A 22030-nucleotide genomic window follows, 5' to 3' on the forward strand; every position below is an offset into this window, starting at 1 on the left:
AAATAAAAGGCAATACGGGATTGCAATTCTGTGAGGTGAAGGTAAAATCCATTACAGTTCCACTGAATAATCACGGAGCAGTTATCCAAATGGGAGGCGAATGGGCTGGAGCCACTTACACAGCCAGGTCACTACCTGTCATCAAATAAGGATGGGATGATACCCGTAAGTAAGAGGCCAGACTCACATTGCGAGGGGTGAGATGACACCTCCAGGGACACTGGAAGAGGGGGGAGGGGTAGCGGAAGGGGTGCAGGGGAGAGGGGAGGGGAGGAACCAGGGGATGGAGGGAGAGAGGCTTCGGCAAGAGCCAGAACTGAAAGAGAACAGGCACACTTGGGGCACACAGACTGTGCCTATAGCTGAGTAGTGGTAGCAGTTGTGGATGCTGGAGAGGAGAGATCCCCAGAGGAAGCCCCATCACCAGCGGGCATCAGAGAAGTGGGACACTTCTTTGGCCGGGGAGGGGTATGACACCTGGAGGTGAGGGTATGGGAACTACAGAGGTGGGGGGGGGGGGGGGGGGGGAGGACTGGGGTAAGGAAGAGGGAAGGGGGAAAATGCGTAATTGAGGCAACAGTAGAAGTCATCGACACAAGTTTAAGTTGCTCAGATTTCTGAAAAGGCTCAGCATAAGATGAACAATCAAGACACTTATACTTCTGTATTTTCTTTTCCTTCTTACATGCCGGGCCATCTCTTGAGTGTGGAGAGTGACGGTCATGACAATTAACACACATGTGTGGTAGAGCAAAGAAGCTCCTCTCGCGGAGTAGCTGTCCACATTAACCACACATAGGCACTGCCGTACACTGGGAAGACATGTGCCCAAAATGCAAGGACCAAAAGCACTTGATGGGTGGCGAGACATACGGCTTCACATCACACCGATAACACATACCTCGACCTTCTCCAGGAGGGTCTCTCCCTCAAAAGCCAGAATAAAGGCACTGGTACCAGTATGGTTGCCCTTAAGATCTTTCTGCACACATCAGACAAAACGAATGCCCCATCATTCCTGTTGGGCCTTGAGTTCCTTATCAGTTTGAAGGATGAGGTACCTATGAAAAATGACTCCCTGAACCATATTCAAAGACTGATGCAAAGTAGTAGATACTGGGACATCGCCAACATGAGCAAAGCACGAAGGACTGCATATTGGGCAGCAGAAGCAGTTCTGATCAACAGTGAACCTGACTGCATCTTACTGAGAGACTCCATTTCACCAAACTTGTCTCCAATATTTTCAACAAAAAATAATACCTTTGTGGCAATCCACATCCATCCTAGTACAGACCTGGTAGCAGGAAGCAAGCCTGCCCCTCCTCCCATCCTAGTACAGACCTGGTAGCAGGAAGCAAGCCTGCCCCTCCTCCCATTGTGTAGCCACGGAAGGGAAGGCTGCAGGGTCACAAGCACCAGCAGCATACAATGATCCATTCCCAACCAAATACACAGCTGTGGAAGAACAGCCAGCTTTTAAGAGTTTTATGTGTTTCATACACACAGCATCCACCCTGATACCATCCACTCTGATCAGGGGCTCTTCCCATGGGCACCATCCAGCTTCAGCAAGGGCTGTCTGGCATGGTCGCTGCAGGGAGTTCTGATGCTCCAGAATGACAAGCAATCTGCTCCTATGCATACATGAGGAGGCAACAGCTCAGGTATCAGAAGTGTGATCCCTGTATTATCAGGGGGCTCAGCCAGATAGGTACGTAACAGCCCCACTTCACAGACTGGCAACATGGGCTGGTGACCTAGTGGGGCGGAGGGCGAGAAGGAAGGAGGGATGGAATTGGGGGAGAGGTTTCCACAATATAGATGCTAGGGAGAGAGTACTTCCCAAAACAGCTCACACTACGGCGAGAAAATTTAGAAGTGGAGGTCAAACCCTGAGACATACATATTATAATATTATATATAAAAAAAGATGAGGTGACTTACCGAACAAAAGCGCTGGCAGGTCGATAGACACACAAACAAACACAAACATACACACAAAATTCAAGCTTTCGCAACAAACTGTTGCCTCATCAGGAAAGAGGGAAGGAGAGGGGAAGACGAAAGGAAGTGGGTTTTAAGGGAGAGGGTAAGGAGTCATTACAATCCCGGGAGCGGAAAGACTTACCTTAGGGGGAAAAAAGGACAGGTATACACTCGCACACATGCACATATCCATCCACACATATGTCTGCTTGTGTCTGTATGTGTGGATGGATATGTGCGTGTGTGCGAGTGTATACCTGTCCTTTTTTCCCCCTAAGGTAAGTCTTTCCGCTCCCGGGATTGGAATGACTCCTTACCCTCTCCCTTAAAACCCACTTCCTTTCGTCTTCCCCTCTCCTTCCCTCTTTCCTGATAAGGCAACAGTTTGTTGCGAAAGCTTGAATTTTGTGTGTATGTTTGTGTTTGTATGTGTGTCTATCGACCTGCCAGCGCTTTTGTTCGGTAAGTCACCTCATCTTTTTTTATATATAATTTTTCCCATGTGGAATGTTTCCTTCCATTATATTGATATTATAATATTATGTAGACCCCCACAATTTCGTGATCACAGAACGTATAGGTCTACATATCGCCAACTATTAATACACAGCAGTTGTTCTGATAATACATTAGTGGCAAAATTTACAAAATAATTCAATCATATGAATGTATCCCCAACTTTTCCCTCTGAAATACATAAAATTAATACAGTACCTTAAAAATAAAAGCTTCTATTGATCTGATGGTGCTTCCAAGAGAGTACTAAAGATTTATTCCAATATACAGTATGCACTTTCTTATCTGAAAGATGTAATGCATCACTTACTCAAGGCATTTTTCCAGAGAGATTGGAATATGCCACAGTTAAACCCTGCAATAAGAAAGGTGATATGAGAGATGTCAACAGCATCACTACTGACATTTCCCAAAATTTTTGAGGTGGTGTATTCTCGAATAATATCCCACCTGAGCAACAATAATATCTCCAGTAAATCACAGTTCGGGCTTGAAAAAAAGTTGCTAACTGAGAATGTCATTTAAGTGTTCACTTCACAAATTTTACAAAATTAAATAACAAAACAGCACCAGTTGGTATTCTGTTACCTGTCTCGGGCATTTGACTGTGTGGACCACAATATCCTCATAAATAAACTGAGGTTTTATGGAATTAATGGTATAGCCAACAAATGAATAGTGTCATATCTAACCAAAAGAATGCTGAAAGTTGTACTTCATAATTCAATCACTTTGAGAGGCACCCCTGACAAACTTCTGCCATCTGGTGAGCAAGATGTATGAGAAAGGCGAAATACCCTCAGACTTCAAGAAGAATATAATAATTCCAATTCCAAAGAAAGCAGGTGTCAACAGGTGTGAAAATTATCGAACTATCAGTTCAATAAGTCACGTCTGCAAAACACGAACACAAATTCTTTACCGATGAATGGAAAAACTGGTAGAAGGCAACCTCGGGGAAGATCAATTTGGATTCAATAGAAATGTTGGAACACGTGAGGCAATACTGACCCTACGACTTATCTTGGAAGACAGATTAAGGAAAGGCAAAACCACATTTCTACCATTTGTAGAATTGGAGAAAGCTGTTGACAATGTTGGCTGGAACACTATCTTTCAAATTCTGAAGGTGGCAGGGGTAAAATACAGGGAGTGAAAGGCTGTTTACAATTTGTACAGAAACCAGATGGCAGTTATCAGAGTCGAGAGCCATGAAAGGGAAGCAGGGGTTGGGAAAGGTGTGACACAGGCTTGTAGCCTATCACAGATGTTATTCACTCTGTATACTGGGCAAGCAGTAAAGGAAACAAAAGAAAAATTTGGAAAGGAATTAAAATCCACGGATAAAAAATAAAAACATTGAGATTTGCGGATGGCATTGTAATTCTGTCAGAGACAGCTAAGGACCTGGAAGAGCACATGAACGGAATTGACAGTGTCTTCAAAGGAGGATATAAGATGAACACCAACAAAAGCAAAATGAAGATAATGGAGTGTAGTCAAATTACATCAGGTGATGCTGAGGGAACTAGATTAGGAAACGAGACAAAGTAGTAAAGGAGTTTTGCTATTTAGGAAGCAAAATAACTGATGACTATCAAAGTAGGGAGGTTATAAAATGTAAACTGACTATGACAAGGAAAGTGTTTCTGAAGAAGAGAAATTTGTTAACATCAAGTATAGATTTGAGTGTCAGGAAGTCGTTTCTGAAAGTATTTGTATGGAGTGTAGCCATGTATGGAAGTGGAACATGGGTGATAAATAGTTTGAACAAGAAGAGAACAGAAGCGGGTCGACAGAAGTGTCCGATCCCACACGTCGGCTTAGACCTGTGACGTAAGGGCGTTGTCATGTGTGACGTCGTGGAGTTTGGTTTGTAAGTGTGGCGTGTTTGTAGATGTTGTCGTGTTGTGGTTTGTTGTGCTCTCTGGTGGTATGTTGAGGGTTTTCGTTTGTGTGGTGTAATGGGCTCAGTTTGCTTTTGCTCATTATCCAAAATTGTTCGAGTGCCAGCTGTGTTTGTAGTGGAATTCGTTTCAGTGAGTCAACAATTTTGTGTGAAGGTTAATTTAGTGTTGTTCGCTGTACATCGTGTGGTAATTTTAGTAAAATTAATCAGTTGTTGTTTTTGTTCAGGAATGGATATGACGGATAAAATTAACAGTGCGCAGGTCAAGGGAAGTATTCGATCCCAATGTGTGGGTGTGTATGTTGATATTGGTATCGGGAGATGTTTTTGAGCTATATAGGCCAAGGGAAGTGTATGATCCTAATTTATGGGATCAGGAGCTGCTGTTGAGCTATATAGGTCAAGGGAAGTGTCCGATTCCAGATGATATTGTGTTTAGTGATATTTGGGGAGTTTTGTGATGTCATTTTTTTGTGGTTTTGTATGGGGGTGGGTGTCTAAATTTGTTTATATTTAGTTTGCTCCCACCCAAAAACACCCCATTTCCCGCATTTGTCCCGTTAGTGTCATTAGGCTTTTTGTGGAAAGTGTGTGTGTGTTTTTCGATGTATTTTAATCCTCATAATGTGTACGTACCGACTTTATATGTACCATATTGCAATCGTGGATTATGGTCGTTTCCACCATATTTGTGACTTCAAGGGTCAAAGCAGATGGGTGGGATTGGACGCTTCCGTATTTCCACAGAAGCTTTCAAAATGTGGTACTAAAGAAGAATACTGAAGATTTGATAGGTAGATTACGTAACTAATGAGGAGGTACTGAATAGAATTGGGGACATGACGAATTTGGGGCACAACTTGACTATAAGAAGGGTGATAGGACATGTTCTGAGGCATTAACGGATCACAAATTTAGTATTGGAGGGCAGAGTGGAGTAAAAATCATAGAGGGAGACCAAAAGATGAAAAATGCAGATTCGGAAGGATGTAGGGTGCATTAGTGACTTGGAGATGAAGAAACTTGCACAGGATAGCTACATCAAACCAGTCTCTGGACTGAAGACTGCAACAACAACAACATTCTGGAGAGATTCCACTGACGGGAGAAATCACATATGCAGCTCCCCTAGGCTCAATATTAGGTCTGCCATTGCCAGCCGGGGAGGCCGAGCGGTTCTAGGAACTACAGTGTGGAACTGAGCAACCACTACGATCGCAGGTTTGAATCCTGCCTCGGGTTTAAGTAGTTCTAAGTTCTAGGGGACTGATGACTTCAGAAGTTAAGTCCCATAGTGCTCAGAGCCATTCAGGTCTGCCATTGTTCATCATATATGTAAAGGATCTCCCACATAACACTCAACCTATATGATTTGTTCTGTTGGCTGACAACGCTAGTACTGTAATCAATACAGGCACACACATAGCAACAGAAGAAAAGATAATCAATGTTCCTAATGGTGTTATTGACTGGTTTTCCATGAATGGTCTCTCTCTCAATTTTAAAATGAATCAACAATCTGTTCTGCACATGTAGAGGAACCACATCAATAACAAGTGTAACAAAAAGTGTCAACATAATAAACGGTGCAGAAACATCAAAACTTTCAGGTGTCCATGGGGATGAGAATGTTAACTGGAAAAAGCACACTTTGGAACTCGTAAAAAAAAAAAAATTGATTCAGCCACATTTGCACTTAGAACCACTGCAAATCGTGGGCAGAAAGAAATCAGTAATTCACGTCTTTCAGATTTTCAGTCAACAATTCCATATGGAATAATGCTTTGGGGTAAAACAGCTTTAAGAATGTAAGTCTAAGTTGTTCAAGAATGTGCTGTAAGAACAATATTTGGTGCTCATCCATAAGAGTCGGGAATTTTGTCTCCTGCTTTCCTACATATTCATCCCACGTGAGGTTTGTTGTAAATAATCCAATGCAGGCCTAACTCAGGAGGGAACTGATGTACATAATTGGAATACGAGAAGAAAAAATAACTAATTACCTCACATTGTTACTTGTCTTTAGCCCCAAGCATGGGGCAAATGCTGCAGACCAAAAATTTTTGGTCACTTACCCAGTGATAGAAACTGTCTGACACACAGCACAGTTAAGTTTGGATACAAACTGAAGAAGTTTCTCCTTGAGAACTCCTATCCCACGCAGAAATTTCTACCATTGCAATATGCAAAAGGTGGTGAGTATACTGACCCACATCTGTATATTCAAAAAATCTTGAAATTCTTCAGTATTTTGTTACATTTATACATTAATTTGAGATGTGAATGTAAAATGGCTTGTTTCACATCAATACGATCAATCGTTCAAACGATCCAGGGAGCATTAAACTACTACAATTTGGAACTATGCTGCCTAAACTATCTGTCTGTCAATTTGTTTTGATATGCTTCCCCAAAACTCGTCATTCAAAACACATCTGCAGGAACTCCGTAAAGAGAGCTTCAGTTCTACGGTATGTTGATGAGCTTCAGTTCCTTAAATTATGCAGCAATGAAGAACATGTAGCCTACATGAAAGTGGTTAACAGTATGACAGCGATATTGCTCTCTGTGTTATTTCACGTACAAGATCATATGCTAAAAAATTACTGGTAAGTTCCCTCACCCAATAACAGCGCATAAACAGTCAGTACTGAAGAGGAATATGCTTAATATAGATACCTTACTTATATTCTTTCAAGATCCGCAATTCCGCTTTCGAAACCAATCCACATTAGTCACAAGCCACAACTCACAAACACGTTACGTTGTGTTTTAATTAAATAATTTTCATCTCCCGCCTTTTCTAGTGAAGAAATCTGCCAGTGGTGGCTCTGCGCTGTGGTATACAACCAGAGGTTGTATTGTTCACGCATTAATTTGTTTATCTTTGGACTGAATGTAAATATGTGGTGACTGGGATAGTGTTGTAGATTTTGTTATTGTTTATACTTAGAAGGGAGAGCTTTACAGTGACCCGTGCTTAATTTGTCTGTTTATGGCATTTAATTAAACACAGTCTATGAATCAGGACGGCACGCCATTGTTTTTTATGTTAAGAATAATTATTTGTCTGATCCATAGCAATATTGCTTATCGAGTTCACTAAGGTTTGACATAAATATTAGCTGAAGCTATGGATTATCAGCACGATACGTAGACATATGCTGGTGTGCCAACGATTTCTTTTTACAGGAAATGTCAAAAAATTCCTCTAGTACGACGCATTCCGAAACCCAGATAAAATTAGCGCAGTTACAAGTTGAAAGATTAAAGGTAATTAGCATATATTGTGTGATTTAATGAATGCAAACGATATTTGGGTCTTCGACCCATGGCACGGCTTATACTTAACGTTAATAGATGCTTGATAAGAATTATGTGATTTTGTTACTTTCCAACTGTAACCATTTGAAAATACTCGTGTTGTAGGCTTTGTGTTTTTAATTTTGAACGTTGATTTCGAAACTGTTTACGACTGTTTGTAGATTTAATGTATCCATACTGAAACACAGCAATTGCCACTTCTTTTAGAACGAAATTGGTAAATGTTGGGGATTATAATCAGTTATCGTGGTGCGAGAGCCCAGTAAAAAATAAAACTTTTTCTTATTGTATGATCGCTTTGCAAAGCAATTAATCAGTGCATTGCACCACATGACCCCAGAGATACAATAAAGTTGTGTCTAGAGATTATTATTATGAAAGATCAAAATTGAATGAATCCAAGGAATAAAACCAATGACATGTGGTAAAAACTTCAAATGTGTACATTTTTTAAAGTACATTTCATTGGAATATGCGAAGACATCGTTCGGTGAAGCGGAAGGAGTTTACAAAAGATTTTTTTCAATTTCTTAAGCTCATCTATGTTTCTCACAACACTGAACATACTACAGAAAGTTGTTAATTGTATATGTGCGTATAAAACTTGACTCCTTTTGTGTACAAATGGTAATTCTTGCTCTTGTGATGTTGTCCACTATTTCTTTTGAAAAGAGAAATGACAGAAGACAATAATGACTATATTTTCTGTGAACCAGTTATCAGAAATCGAATTGTATTTTGTTTATTTATTTTAAATGTTAAAAAAATTTATTCTACTCTCAAGACTAGACATAATTTTTCTAACATGTTTCTGTAATCTGAAAAAGTTCTCTGTGAATCTTGTCACCCCTGTAGTTGATTCTGGAACTCTTTAGTTGAATGGAAAGATACATAATAAGCTATTTCTAAATCACCTTTGTTCTTAATTCTGCTTACTGCTAATTTAAGTGAACTAAGTCCAGGTTGTGGGCACATATTTTATGTTGTTGAGTGAGGGTTTTTCATCCAGTTTCTGTTCCATTTCTAATCCCCAAAATCGAATATATCTCCTTATATTGGTATTTTATTTCTGATTTTATTATAGTTGCAGGTTCTGGCACCTTGTTAGAAGTAGGCTACTGCAGTGCATATACTGTTACCAGAAGTTAATAATAATCTGTTTTCTTTGGACTGTCTGTTTTTATTAGCTGTCCATTCTATCAAAAGACAGATAATCATATCACTTTTTGTATATGTCTAATACACATTCTATAGACCTACAGCCAGCTTCTTATTACATAGTGGGTAAATCTTGTGATTGTAAGAAAAGTGAGAAAGGACATTCAGAACATTTAGTAACTAAAAACAGACCATAACAGCACATTATGGTGATTTGTAATAAACAAAGTTCTTTTAAATGTGTTGTACCAAACCAATACCAGATGTCGACTTTGACTCATAACGTAATGATGATGTGGAATGTGATATGATAGATATTCAAACAGAGAACATAGCACTGCCAGTATTTATTTTTCTTCTATTTTTTGGACCATAGGCTATTGTCACATACTAGCCTGTAACATAGCCCAAGGTCTGAGTTATGTTGAAAGACATCAGTTTGTTTGTGAGCTGGCAAATCCAATGAATGTAATGTCATGAGAATAACTATAACTCTTGTTAGGGCACATATATTGTGCATGATGTACTGGTATTGAGAAGACTATCTGATTCAAACCTGTCTCTAATGTTGATGTTAAGTCCCACAATCCAGTTGGGAAGCCTGTAATGTCTATTCTGTGGAGGTGACTGATAAAGTTGTTGTGATGCAAACACATCTTCATTATGGAAGTTCAGTGCCATCTTCTGCACCTCCAGTCCATAAATCAATATCTTCTGGATGCAGTAGTTTACAAAGTAGAGTTCTGGCAGTTTCCATGCTGTCCTATTTCCTGTTCTTCGTGCCCTATCTTTTTATTTCAAGGATGTGTCAGATTCTTTAAAATTTGGATTAATTATGTACTCATTATGTGTTTCATCCTTTGTGAAGCAGCCCGCGTACATATTTCATTGGATGCCTTGGTGCTCTGGTGTGCAGAGGAAGTTCACCAAAGTTCCAAAGTGCTGTTGCTCTGTCCCTTCTGCACTTTGTTCATAAGAACATCTTTTCTTTCCACATTGCAGGGGTGAGGTGGTATTCTTAACAAGTCAGATAGGATGAGGATCTCATTTTCATAGAGCTTGACAAAATGGAGAGTTTGCGTGATGGTCTAGCTTCCATAAAGACTGACATGTTCTGAAGAGGGGTATTTGTCCTTTCTTCTTGGTGATTAGGACAAAAGAAGGCACTGCCTACCTTGTCTGATTAGTTATTTTTTACTAGTAAGTGAATATTTTAATCATATCTGTCTGTTCATTTGCAGAGCTATGGTGAATAAATGGTTCACAATTAATGTATCAAATTTGGTAAGGGAATACCAATTGGATGAAATAAGCAGTGGATAGGAAGGAAGTTTCCTATTGAATAGTGATTGCTATTTAGTAGCATCTTCGAGTGTGATTACAACGTAGCTGTCTGAGTACTTCATTGTTGACCTTGTACTATTCTTCGAAGATGAATTTTGATGATCACATCTCCATTTCCTGATAAATAGAGAGCAAACACGCGCATCAGAATATTGGGAAGTAGCGGTATGGCAGTGCATAGTGCTAATCACCTATATATATCAAATCACCAACCTTTAAAGTTATTGGTTCTAGTGTGAGGAATGTAGCTTCTGACTTAGAACAGTTAGGCTTGGAGCGAATGGGTGGTAGCCAGTAACTATGTTAAGCAAACTTTTCTCAGCATGGGAGGAGAAGATAACTCATTGTTTTTACTGGCTCAGTTGTTTAGTCTCCCATCGTGCAAGCCAAGCATTAAATGTGATTGACTATTTCAATGCATTTCATTTGACAGCTGCAGAAACTCTGTCTTCAATGAATATATGTTATATTTTAATTTTGTATCTCACTCTCTGAATCTTTAAATCTTTCCATTGGAAATTTCAAAACCAGGCTGATAAACCTCGTCAGAGTTTTACTACAGCTGCATATTTCCTGATCAGTGTTGAATATTAATGTTCAAATCACAGCATTGCGGCTACAGGATGCACCTAGTTCTGTAGATGTGAATTTACATTTGAAGACTGAAAAGCAAACAAATTGTAGCAGGCACAGTTGAAGTATTCATGTACTATCAGTTTTATCGATGACATGTAGTTATGAGTCAGGTGCTGACCTCTGTGGTAGCAGCACCAGGCCAGTTGATCATTTGTGTGTCCATTTTACTAGCTTCTAAATGTACGTGAGTCATTCATTTATAGTTGTCTGTGTGCTTTTGTAATTCAGTCCTAAATTTCTCGCATGTTTGTGTAGTGTAGTTTTCCACTGTCTTTAATGTGGATACGGACTGTGCTTGCTGTCTTCAGAAGCGAGCTGAGTCTATGAACCTTCACTCACAACTTCAGTTGGTGATGGCTTCAGTCACACAGCTTGAAGCTGTTGCCAATGGGCACCACTGTGTGGGGCCAGATGTAGTAATCCAAGGGACATCCCATGTGTCCCCCCATCAGTCCATTGCTGGGTCGAGCCTGGTTACTGCCCACATTGAGATTGGCCCTTACACAGGGTGAAGTGGGAGATTGTTTCAAGGTGTGGCAGGCAGTGAAAGATTTTCCATGGGCTGATCAAAAACCCTCCCCGGTTCATCTGACACATAGGTATCAGAGATTGATAAAGATACTGAGCCAGATACAGCCACTTTTTCTGTTTCAGAATAAGTCTCTCAGCTTGTAAAATACAGAGGGTGGGATTACTGGTAGATAGGAGCTCTAATTTTAGACTTGTAATGGGACTCTTTGGGGATATTGCTGCCAAGTAGAGAATCTGAATCAAAGGCTGAGATAGTTCTGCTACTGTGTGGGCTGCATATCCCTTGACCTGCACTACGGGATAGTGGATTATCAGGTTCTGCTTGATAGCAGAACCTGAGGCAGAGGAGGCAGCTACACAGATAGTGGGTGCTGTGTGAAGTGTACTGGGTGGTTGTTTCAGGTTAGAGATCTGCAGAAGTGTAGAAACAAGTGTTCAGTCTCAAAGAGTGTAAGTCGAACATGTTGTAGCTGTGTTGGGAAAGAACCAGAGCCCCTAATGCTCCTGGAAAGTTCTGAAACAGAAATTGTTGTTGTTGTGGTGGTGGTCTTTTCAGTCCACAGAATGGTTTGATGCAGCTCTCCATCCTACTCTAACCTGTGCAAGTCTGTTCATCTCTGAAAAACTACTGCTATCTTCATCTCTCTGAATCTGCTTACTGGACTCATCTCTTGGTCTCCCTCTACAATTTTAATCCCCACCCCCCCGATCCCACACACTTCCCTCCAGTACTAAATTGGTGATCCCTTGATGCCTCAGAATGTGTCCTATCAACGTGTCCCTTATTCTAGTTTGTTTTTGCCACAATTATTTTTTCCTCCCAAGCCCTGTTCAGTACTTCTTCATTAGTTACATGGTCTACCCAAATCTTCTGCATTCTTCTGTAGCACCACATTTCAAATGCTTCTGTTTTCTTCTTATCTGAATTGTTTATCATCCAGGTTTTGCATCCATACATGGCTACACTCTACACGAATACTTTCAGAAAAGACTTCCTGACACATAAATCCATGTTCAGTGTTAACATATTTCTCTCCTTCAGAGACACTTTTCTTACCACTGCCGTCTACATTTTACATCCTCTCTATTTTGGCCATCATTTGCTATTTTGCTTCCCAAATAATAAAACTCATGTACTACTTAAAGTCTCTGATTTTCTAATATAATTCCCTCAGCATCACCTGAGGCCTTGCATGTTCCTACATTTCTCCGGAATCCAAACTGATCTTCCCTGAGGTCAGCATGTACCAGTTCTTCCATTCTTCTATAAAGAATTTGTGGTAGTATTTTGCAACCATGGCGTATTAAACAGATAGTTTGGTATATTCACACTTGTCAGCACCCACTTTCCTTGGAATTGCAATTGTTATAGGCTCTGAGAGCTGACTACAGCCAGAGATAAGTTCAGCTGAAGATTTAACAAGGACCTGATTGGTGTTCAGAAAGTACAGATTGAATTCAGATGCCAGTGGTGTGTTTGTTGCTGTTTAAAATAGTTTATCTTGTAGTGAAACTGAAGTTGATAGTTTCTGAAAGTTAATTTGTCTAGAGGTTATACTTGACAACAGGAATAAATTAATAGTTGGTTCCTTTTACTGACCCCATGACTCCAATGATATAATTGTTGAAGGGTTCAAGGAAAATTCAAGTCTCATCTTGAGCAGGTAAAATTATAATTTTTGGTGACTTCAATCTACCTTCGAAATGTTGGTGAAAATACATAAGCAAAGTCAGTGGTAGGCATCAAACATCACCCAAAATTGTACTAAATGCTTTTCAAAAACTATTTTGAGAAAATTAGTTTGGGAGCCCACTCAAAGTGTAAACAGTTCCAATAACATACTTAACCTCTTAGTAACAAATAATCCTGAGCAAATAGGGAGCATCATGAAGGACACAGGGGTCAGTGAGCACTTGTTCAATTTAGCATAATATCCAAATTCACGAAAAATAAATATAAAATGTATCTCTTTAAAAAGGCAAATAAAAATTCACTTACTACCTTCCTAAGAGTCAGTCTCCATCCCTTCCACACTAACTATGTAAACATAGACAAGGTGTGACTTAAATTGTAGGAAATAGTATTGAAGACAATTAAGAGATTTATACCAAACAAATTAATAAGAGGCGGAACAGATCCCACATGGTACACAAAACAGCTCAGAATACTGTTAAAGAAGCAATGAAAAAAAGCACGCCAGATTTAAAAGAACGCAGAATCTCCAAGTTTGACCATGTTGTAGTAGAGAATCTCAAATTTTAACTTAGCGTTCAGTATGAGAAGCTCTAAATCTGGAAAATCCAAAGAGATTCTAGTTTTATGTAAAGTATATCAGCAGCAAGACCTCCGCTGTGTGATAGCAATGGTAATGTTACTGATAGCAGTGCCACCAAAGCAGAGTTACTAAACACAGTTTTCTGAAATTCCTTCATCAAAGAAGATGAAGTAAATATTTTTTAATTCAAATCAGGAACAACAGCCAATATGAGTAACTCAGAAACAGAAACCCTCGGGGTAGCAAAGCAACTAAAGTCACTTAATAAAGGCAAGCATTCCACACCAGATCGTATACCAATTAAGTTCCATTCTGAATATCCTGATGTTATCCCTCCATACTTAGCGATCATATACAGCTGCTCACTCGGCAGAAGACCTGTACCTAAGGACTGGAAAGTTGCACAAGCCACGGCGATACCGAAGAAAGTAAACAGAAGTAATTTTCCATATTACAGGTCTGTTTCACTGACGTCAACTTGCAGGGTATTTTAGAACATATAATGTTATCAATATAATAGAGGGAAACATTCCACGTGGGAAAAATTATGTATAAAAACAAAGATGAGGTGACTTACCGAACGAAAGCGCTGGCAGGTCGATAGACACACAAACAAGCACAAACATACACACAAAATTCAAGCTTTCGCAACAAACTGTTGCCTCATCAGGAAAGAGGGAAGGAGAGGGGAAGACGAAAGGAAGTGGGTTTTAAGGGAGAGGGTAAGGAGTCATTCCAATCCCGGGAGCGGAAAGACTTACCTTAGGGGGAAAAAAGGACAGGTATACACTCGCACACACACACATATCCATCCACACATACAGACACAAGCAGACATCACCTGTCTTTCAACAACATCTTTGCATCTTTACTTCCGCCTCGACTGACATCTCTATTTCAAAGGAGGACAGCTCATTTTGTATTATTACAATATAAGGGAGAGTGTCACAGTTATGACATACATGTTAGGGTAGCTATCATTAAAACAAAGGATTTTTCATTGTAGCAACATCTTTTCAGGATATTTCAACCACCAACTTTATCCTCAGAATGAAAAAAAAAAAAAAAAAAAATGACTCCCACCTACATCCAGAGAAATGATCATTGTGATAAAATAAGAAAGAAATCAGAAAAAAAACACAGAAAGATTTAAGTGTTCATTATTGCAGCATGAAATTCGAGAGAGTAATGGTAGAGAAATAGATTGAAGGTGGTTCGATGAACCATCTGCCAAGCACTTCGTTGTGAATTGCAGATAGTCAGCTAGATGCAGACACTGGTCATTATCTCATCCTAGGGAGAATATGAAAGGATTTCTTCACTCTCAAAATTTTCCCGACGTCACTTTGCAAGTAATTTTGCAAATAGAAGAGAATATATATCTTTTATTCCTGAATGTACTAATCAGACATAAAGTGAGTGCCACATTGGCCATAGCAGGTATCCTAGAGGGTGAGGCAGATGAAAGTGGTCCATAGAACAGAGTTCCAGGGTACAAAGAAACACAGTACTAACGTGACTACAGCAGATTTTGAAAGTGACCACCATGCATCTCTTGGCAAGGTGCCAGGTGGACTCTGGAATTTATGAAATCTCATCTGAAATGTTCTGCTGCAGTTCTTGAAGACTATGAGGATTGTTCCTATACATGTTAGACTTGAGAGCTCTCCACACAAAGTAATCAAACATTGACAGATCAGGTGACCTGGGTGGCCAGCTACGGCCACGACCAGATTGCCCTCTGCTAAGAACTCTGTCAGGCGTGAATGTTGTGTAAATGTGCCCCAAGGATCGGCCAACTGTATGGGCAGTTGCTCCATCCTGTTGGGGTGTGGTTATATGCATACATTCGTGTCCAATCACATCCACTCGTCTGGGCCACTTTTATTTGCCCCAACCTGTACAATACAGGATAACCTCTGCTTACTTGCCTCCCTGCAGCATAGTGTTTTGCAGTCCTTCCACTGGTGGACCTTGTATAGCTACCTCCAAGTCAAATATCATCACCATAAAAATAGTTAGAGATTTTAATTGCAGTGCCAGGCAGTAAGAAAATTATGATGCTTGTGATGAAACTTGGTCAACCTCTTATTACTGTACAACCAACACCATAATGATGTGTGTTATCTAGCTTTCCTCTGAATATACCTCCCTCTCTTTCTGTGTGTACTAAAAAGTTTCCAACATGATTTTGGGCTTTCTTTCTTTTTGTGATTTTTTACATATATTGTAGATTTTCTCCTGTACGATAGAATGTAATGTCTATCAAATTTTATGAGAACCAGAATGTGATTATCTTATTTCTCCAGAATCTTATGTTTTATGATATCATCATTTATGTATTACCTTTCTTAACAATCCCAGCACATAACAAATAATGTAAGACACTTTTTCATAACAATCAAGGCATTTGTTAACAAGGCACCTACTAATTGGAAAAAAATTACATATTGTCCCTTAAGATTGAGTGGTTTATTGAGTTTGTATTTTATACAACTCAATTGCATGGACATTACACAGTGTTTTAACCGGTTTCGACCAGTCTCATCTTCAGACTAAAAGCATATGCTGCAAGCTGTGATGTAATATTCCAGTCATATTGTCAGCCATATTAAAGCTCTCTTGGTTTCTGTACACTGCTCAAGTACTACGAACTCGTACATTGTGAAACAATACAACAGGAGTGTCACATCACCAATTGCAGCATGTGCCTTAGTCTAAAGATGACCTCTAGCTGTTTGAAACCAGTTACATCATTGTGAAATTCACATGTAATTGTGTCATAAAAAATGTTAAAAAATAAAACAACAACTACTAGTGATGGTATACTGTTTCTGCCACTCAAAAATCATAACTGCCAAATCTGTGTAATCTTTTTTAGTTAGTTTACAACCACTGAGAGTGAAAAATCCACTTTGTAACAAAACCAAATTGCCACTTTCCATGCCTACCCCATATTTGTGGCCTAAGTTTAATACATAAAGGAAAAAAAAATGATATATCAGTAACATGAGCTCCCTGTAAAAGACTGCACATTCAGATAATGGATCTTTTGATTCCCAATGTGCACGTGGGAAGTACTTAAGCCACTGTAAAAACACCAAGACAACAAAGAAATTTATAAAAGAAGACTTAGAGAGAAAAACCAAGAAAGAATAATAAAAATGCAATTGTGTAATGTTATGAATTATGTAGTGAATCCTTTGAGGAAAACCCAAAGTGAAACCCAGTCAGATGGTTAGATGAGGTCAACATAGAGGAAAAAAAGCTCATTGAATTTAATTTGAGAATATTAAGACAGAGGTTTAAAAATCTTATAAGGAAACAGTTCAAAATGAATTTCTCTAGTTGGCTAATTAAAAGAAAAAAAGATGGGAAATACAAAATCTAAAGCTTATAGAACGACCTAAAAAACTTTCTACAAATACATTTCACATTTTTAGCCACATTCAGTTTTGATTAATCTTCTCTCAAACAACGGGAGTACAGCATGTTCTCTTCTCTGAAGACAACCTCTAACTGGTTGAAACCAGTTACATCGAAATTACATATCTTTACAGTAAAGTTGTAATATCTGTAAACTGTACTTGAAGTGAGATCTACTTTCTGTTGTTTTATTAAGAGTTGTTTTCTATTGTCCACCCAATTTCTCTAGCATTCTTTAAGCTTGTGTGATGATCCAAATTCCTTTCTTTGCCTTCAGTTCATGACATCATGATGCAAAACTTATGTAAAATATCCTCTCCTTAATTTTTGATTCCTTTATTATTTTAATTTTCCCCTCATAAAGCTGCCATTAATATGCTAATATCTCAGTTGATACTTTTTGTTTTAGTTTCTCTTTGTGAAATGGGTTTTATGCCCTATCTCCTGGTTATCACAAGAAATTGTCTTAACCATTAGTTATCTGATCACACAACTAAAACTGATTCAGAATTTCATTGTCATTGATCTACGTTTAAATAACACCGCAAATACTTCACAAGCCACTATACATTGCATGGAGGAGGGTTAATTGTACCAATATTATTGATTTTCTTTCTTATTATGTGTGTGTATTGAGTGAGGAAAAAATGAGTGGTTGAATGCCACCTATTATATAGTTCAGCCGGTATGAGTCTCGTCTCTTAAGTTGCTTTCACTTTTTATTTCCACTTGCTCCTGCTTCTACCTTAAATCCCAGTGCTCTGTTTCTTTTCTCATCATTTTATTATCCTTAACATTCTTCCTGTGACCTTTTTCATCCATTGTGGGAACCTCATGGTTCTAACTGCTGCAGATTTGTTAAAGTTTTTTTCTAATGTTGATTATGTAATCAGCTCACATTCGGCCAGTACCGTAATTTACACTGTTGCAAATTTCGAGCCAGTAAGCTCCCATTCATAAACTGTTTGGAGCCCACTCCTTTTGTCTGTCATTTTCAAACAAAATCCTTGTAAACCATTTCAGTCCGTAATTCAGACAACAAATTAGAGTTCTAAACACTGTCAGAATATATTAACAAGGGAGCTTTATACAATTAACTGAGTATGGCCATAATTCTGCTTTGGGTCACTAAATAACAAAAATCCACTTGCTATAAAAATTGTACTGACGCATTTGCCATTTACAGCACAGTGTACAAATTCTCTTTTACTCTCATTGTTCGAGGGCACTTACGAGCTCATACAGCAACAGTTGGATTACGTCAAAAAATTTCACATATCAGTCAAAGGTGACTTTATTGTTTCACTTCTGTAGAGTTATCAGCACTGTGGTCTTTACATGCTGATGTTTTCTTTATTATATGCTTTCAGGATGAAGATGAGCAATGGATATCTGGAGAAGAATTGTACACTGAAGGCAGCAGTGATGATGATGATGCTGCATTGAGAGCAAAACGCAGGTATGATGAAAGACATGCAAGAGCACCGAAAAAGAATGTTAAATCTTCATCAGTTAAAGACAAAAGTGATATCCTTGAACAGAAGAGCTCCCCAGCAAAACAGTATGTAGAAGCTTCACCTGCTGAGTGTGTTCAGAGTACTACTGAAACAGTAAATACTGTTGGTATTGCAAATGAAAGTAAAACTTTCAATAGTATTGTTGTTGTCAATGAAACTGGGGCAGTGTGTACTACTGTTGAAGTGGATGAAACTGGAACTATGAATACTGTTGGTCTTGCTGTAGATTCACAAGATTGTTATGATCTTCAACAACCAATTCCCAATGATAATGATGGCTGTGATTTACATGTGGAGGCTGATGATTCAGAAATTTCTTGGAGGCCTAAAAGAGGTAGTATTAAACTTCCCAATGTAACAGTGGAAGGAAGAGTAGTAGAATTGTTAACCAATTCACAAATGTAGCATTATTATATTTTTGTACTTACAGTTACTGAGCAAAGTTGTTGTGGCATTAATATGGTATTTTAATATATAAAGAATTTATAACTCATCATGAAACTGAAAATGTTTGAAAGTGATGCAGAACACAAAATAACAACAGAAAAATGTCATGCTACAATTTGTTTTGTATTAAAATAATTACACTAATTTTTCCTTCGATTGAAGATTTACATTTATATTCAGATGAAATCAGAATATTGTTATTCATGTAAGGCAAAATACTTTTGTTATTGACGGGTTGTCTGCTTTCGTGAAAAGTTATGTAAATATTAGTAATATTATTTTTATTATTATTTAATGTCATACTCATATAAAAAATGTTAATCCAACGATGTCAAGTTTTGTTTCTTTCATCACTCTCCAAATACAATAATTATTTTGTACATTATTGAAGTAACTGTATTTAACATTCCTACACATGTGGTATCACTTTCTCAGGTGTGATAATTATTTTGAACTTCATATTTGTGTCTTTACGATTATTTATCTAATATGGAAAAATCAACTAGTGGGCTAGAAAATAAAGCCTATCATATACACCACAGGTCATACAGTGGGAGCAGATATTGTCTTGTACCAGCAAAATCGGTGTAAGTATTTTTTGGTGACATGATTGTCAGTGTACAACATGTACTTACGTAAGCATACCACACAAACCTAGCAGTTTTTACTCAGAAATATGAGATTAAGAACAGGCTGGTTGAGTAGAAGTGTATTAAAATTCCAGATAATGGTTATCTACAATTCAGGGGACCTGTGGTCCAGGAGTGTTAGACTTCTAAATTCACAACTGTCATTTGTGAATGCTGGTTAATTGTTCTCATAACTCAGCTGGAAAATATTTATCACCTAATGTCAACTGTCTATGTTAGCAGAGTAATTTGCTGGAGATACCCAGTAGGAATGGTAAGATTTGTTATACGCATATTAACAAGGTAAAAACTGTGACAAACTTTTGTACAAGTCAATGCAAGGAATAAAAATGTAGTGTCCATAGTTACCCATAAAAACACAAAAGATTATTAAATAAACAGAGCACAGATCCTAAATTATCACGTCCCAACTAGAATCATGCCTGCAAGAGAGAGATAGAAGCTACATTTTCAGTACAAAATCTTGTTGTAGCAGGTGATTGTGCGGCTTTGCCAAAGGTTTGTCATCATGTCTGCTAGCATTTGGTCCAAGCATTTGTGGTCTACAGTGACTTGAGCTGATTTTATTTTGTCTCTTATAAAGTGCTATCTTCTGTCTGCATGTTTGATTTGACTCTTGTAGCCACTAATCTTAGACTGTTCGATTGCTTCTTTGTTGTCACATAGTAGTTTGATAGGATCCTTCTTTGGTTTGGAGAAATTTCACTGCATCAAACCAGTCTCAGGACTGAAGACCACAACAATGGCAAGGAAAGCGTTTCTGAAGAAGAGAAATTTGTTAACATCGAGTATAGATTTAAGTGTCAGGAAGTCGTTTCTGAAAGTATTTGTATGGAGTATAGCCATGTATGGAAGTGAAACATGGACGACAAATAGTTTGGACAAGAAGAGAATAGAAGCTTTCGAAATGTGGTGCTACAGAAGAATGCTGAAGATTAGATAGGTAGATCACATAACTAATGAGGAGGTACTGAATAGAATTGGGGAGAAGAGGAGTTTGTGGCACAACTTGACAAGAAGAAGGTACCAGTTGGTAGGACATGTTCTGAGGCATCAGGGGATCACAAATTTAGCATTGGAGGGCAGAGTGGAGGGTAAAAATCATAGAGGGAGACCAAGAAATGAATACAGTAAGCAGATTCAGAAGGACGTAGGGATTCAGAAGGATGTAGGCTGCGGTAGGTACTGGGAGATCAAGAAGCTTGCACAGGATAGAGTAGCATGGAGAGCTGCATCAAACCAGTCTCAGGACTGAAGACCACAACAACAATAAACAACCTTTGAAGCCTTAGAGCCTTTTCACATGCTGAGATCAGGGCCATATATTCTGACTCATTTTTAGATAGAGCCACTGTGGGCTGTTTCTTATTGTGGCAGGATATCACTGAGATCTAAACAGTATTCATTTGTCAACTTAATGTCTTCAGAATCAATCTCCAATTCAGTCTACATCACACTAATTTTTTGTATTTTATTTACATGTCAAGTTCTGTAGGACCAAATTGAGGAGCAAATCTCCAAGGCCATGGAATGTGTCAGTACATGAAATTACAACATAAAAGTAATAACAGATAAAAATAAAATGTTTATGGACCCGAAAAAAGTCAAGCCATAAGTTTTAAGTAAATGCAATCAACAGTACAACAAGAATCAGCTTAATTTTTCAAGGAACTCCTCAGCAGAATAGAAGGAGTGACCCATGAGGAAACTCTTCAGTTTTGATTTTAAACCGCGTGGATTACAGGTAAGATTTTTGAATTCTTGTGGTAGCTCATTGAAAATGGATGCAACGGTATATTGCGTTCCTTTGTGCACAAAAATTAACGAAGTCTGATCCAAATGCAGGTTTGATTTCTGCCGAGTATTAACTGAGTGAAAGCTGGTTATTCTTGGGAATAAACTAATATTGTTAATAAGAAATGACAGAGTAAGGAATATATATATTGAGACCAATGACAAAATACCCAGACTCGTGAACAGGGGTTGACAAGAGGATCACGAACTTACACCACTTATTGCCCGGACTGCCCATTTCTGAGCCAAAGGTATCCTTTTAGAATGGGAAGTGTTACCCCAAAATGTAATACCACATGACATAAGCAAATGAAAATAAGCAAAGTAGACTAATTTTTGTGTCAAATGATTCCTCACTTCAGATACTGTTCTAATAGTAAAATTGGCAGCATTAAGTCTTTGAAGAAGATCCTGAAAATGGGTTTTCCACGACAGTTTACTATCTATCTGAACACCTAGAAATTTGAACTGTTCAGTTTCACTAATCATATGCCCATTCCGTGAAATTAAAAC

At 38.5% G+C, this 22030-nt stretch overlaps 2 protein-coding genes across 3 annotated transcripts in view; one reads left to right on the top strand and one right to left on the bottom strand.

Annotated features, from left to right (window-relative positions):
• Window positions 1-7224, bottom strand: part of LOC124795486 (claspin) — a 181777-nt gene extending 174553 nt beyond the window's left edge. The window contains exon 1 of one of the 2 annotated variants that reach the window (XM_047259532.1): window positions 7094-7224. The gene's annotated coding sequence lies outside the window, so the exon portion shown is untranslated. The remainder of the gene's footprint in view (window positions 1-7093) is intronic. The other variant, XM_047259533.1, reaches the window with a different exon arrangement.
• Window positions 7225-7305: 81 nt separating this feature from the next.
• On the top strand, window positions 7306-19328 carry LOC124795210. The gene is made up of 3 exons (XM_047259122.1): window positions 7306-7521; window positions 7607-7687; window positions 18480-19328. Exons 2-3 carry the CDS (start codon window positions 7610-7612, stop codon window positions 19029-19031), a joined length of 630 nt encoding a protein of 209 aa, XP_047115078.1. The 5' UTR covers window positions 7306-7521; window positions 7607-7609; the 3' UTR covers window positions 19032-19328.
• The last annotated feature ends 2702 nt before the right edge of the window (window positions 19329-22030 follow it).

This window comes from Schistocerca piceifrons, chromosome 4, assembly GCF_021461385.2.
Source record: "Schistocerca piceifrons isolate TAMUIC-IGC-003096 chromosome 4, iqSchPice1.1, whole genome shotgun sequence".
NCBI classification, from domain to species: Eukaryota; Metazoa; Arthropoda; class Insecta; order Orthoptera; family Acrididae; genus Schistocerca; species Schistocerca piceifrons.

Coding starts and splice junctions, on each gene's coding strand:
- LOC124795210 (XM_047259122.1), top strand. CDS start 7,610: ATGTCAAAAAATTCCTCTAGTACGACGCATTCCGAAACCCAGATAAAA. Junction 7,688..18,479: donor TACAAGTTGAAAGATTAAAG/GTAATTAGCATA, acceptor ATATGCTTTCAG/GATGAAGATGAGCAATGGAT.